Source organism: Fopius arisanus, unplaced genomic scaffold (assembly GCF_000806365.1).
Source record: "Fopius arisanus strain USDA-PBARC FA_bdor unplaced genomic scaffold, ASM80636v1 scaffold00004, whole genome shotgun sequence".
In the NCBI taxonomy this organism is placed as follows: domain Eukaryota; kingdom Metazoa; phylum Arthropoda; class Insecta; order Hymenoptera; family Braconidae; genus Fopius; species Fopius arisanus.
The window spans coordinates 566028-567233 of NW_011887743.1; the positions used below are offsets into that span (position 1 = coordinate 566028).

General features: G+C 32.5%; 1 protein-coding gene across 1 annotated transcript; it reads right to left on the reverse strand.

Annotated features, from left to right (window-relative positions):
- Positions 1-81: 81 nt before the first annotated feature.
- Positions 82-987, reverse strand: Cluap1 (clusterin associated protein 1). The gene is made up of 2 exons (XM_011315526.1): positions 697-987; positions 82-489 (listed from the first exon to the last, which is right to left on the reverse strand). Exons 1-2 carry the CDS (start codon positions 880-882, stop codon positions 82-84), a joined length of 594 nt encoding a protein of 197 aa, XP_011313828.1. The 5' UTR covers positions 883-987.
- Positions 988-1206: the final 219 nt, after the last annotated feature.

The window sequence follows — 1206 nt, forward strand, 5'->3', positions numbered from 1 at the left end:
AAAAAGTCAGAAATATTTATTGAAGACATGAATTTAATATATTATGTAACAATATCTCTGTTTTCGTTTAATTCCATAATTTTAAATTACCTTAACATTCTCTATTTGATTCTTTGTCTCCTCGATCTCTTTCTTCGTATTTTCTATAACATCTCTCATCGCAACTTCGATTTCTGCTGTATCGAACTGCCTGGCGATCTTCAAATTTCTAATTTCTCGCAGCTGCACTTCTCGCCCAAGTAAATCGAAAAGACTTGCGCCATTGACGGTTAATTGGCTCGCTAATTGCCTTGTAGTTTTCAACTCGTTCAATCGATCACTGATATCGATTCTCGCCTGATGCTTATTATCAGACGACAGAATTTCTTCCTCAGCACTTTTACTCTGGGCTTCGTACAATAATGTTGCGATTTTCAAAAGCTCGTGGACAGCATAACCATCAGCTTGATACAGCTTTTTTGTGTTGAGTTTGATATTTGTTTTTATTGCCTAAAAAATTTATTTTCCAATGTCAAGTGGAACTATTCCGTACGTGCATTAATAATATAGAGAAAAATATATTTATCCAGACTAATTTTCTTTGGAATAAATAAATTTCTATCTGTACAGGAAAATTGTGAGACAAGATTTATTAGGGGGTAATGAGACTCAAAGAGTTCGAGAGAATTAGACCTAGTATCCGATTTATAATTTTACCATAAATTCTGCAGCCCGACGAATAATCGCCACTCTATCCTCTTCAGTTTGATAATCACAAGAAATGTCGGTATCGCCATCAAATCTTCGGACAAGCCACACCAATACCTCCGCAACTAGTGGAAAATTAGGCACTCGGAAATTCGACAGAGAAATTAATCTGGGATACCCAAGGAATCTCATCATTTCTGTAAAATCTAAAAACCACTCGCAATGCCATTAATATTCACATAATTTTTTTTTAATTAAGGGGAAGACATACATCGACAAAAAAATTACGTTTGCCAAACAAATTCACTAAACACAAAAACATGTATGTATTGTAATTAATTTAATTTATTAATTAAATTATGTATTTTAATTGATTTAATTTTTACCAAATGAATTTACTTGGCCGGGGTAGATTAATTAAACAGATGTAATGTTTTTCTCAAGAGTATATTCATTGTTTATATTCTCTCGACAACAAAATTAATCAACAATGAGTGAATTCAAGATGAATAATGTATA

What these genes read in the sequence shown, in the direction of transcription:
- Cluap1 (XM_011315526.1), bottom strand. Translation starts at nt 882, where the DNA reads ATGATGAGATTCCTTGGGTATCCCAGATTAATTTCTCTGTCGAATTTC. An exon ending in GTCGGGCTGCAGAATTTATG is followed by an intron (nt 490 to 696) that starts GTAAAATTATAA and finishes TAAATTTTTTAG; the next exon opens with GCAATAAAAACAAATATCAA.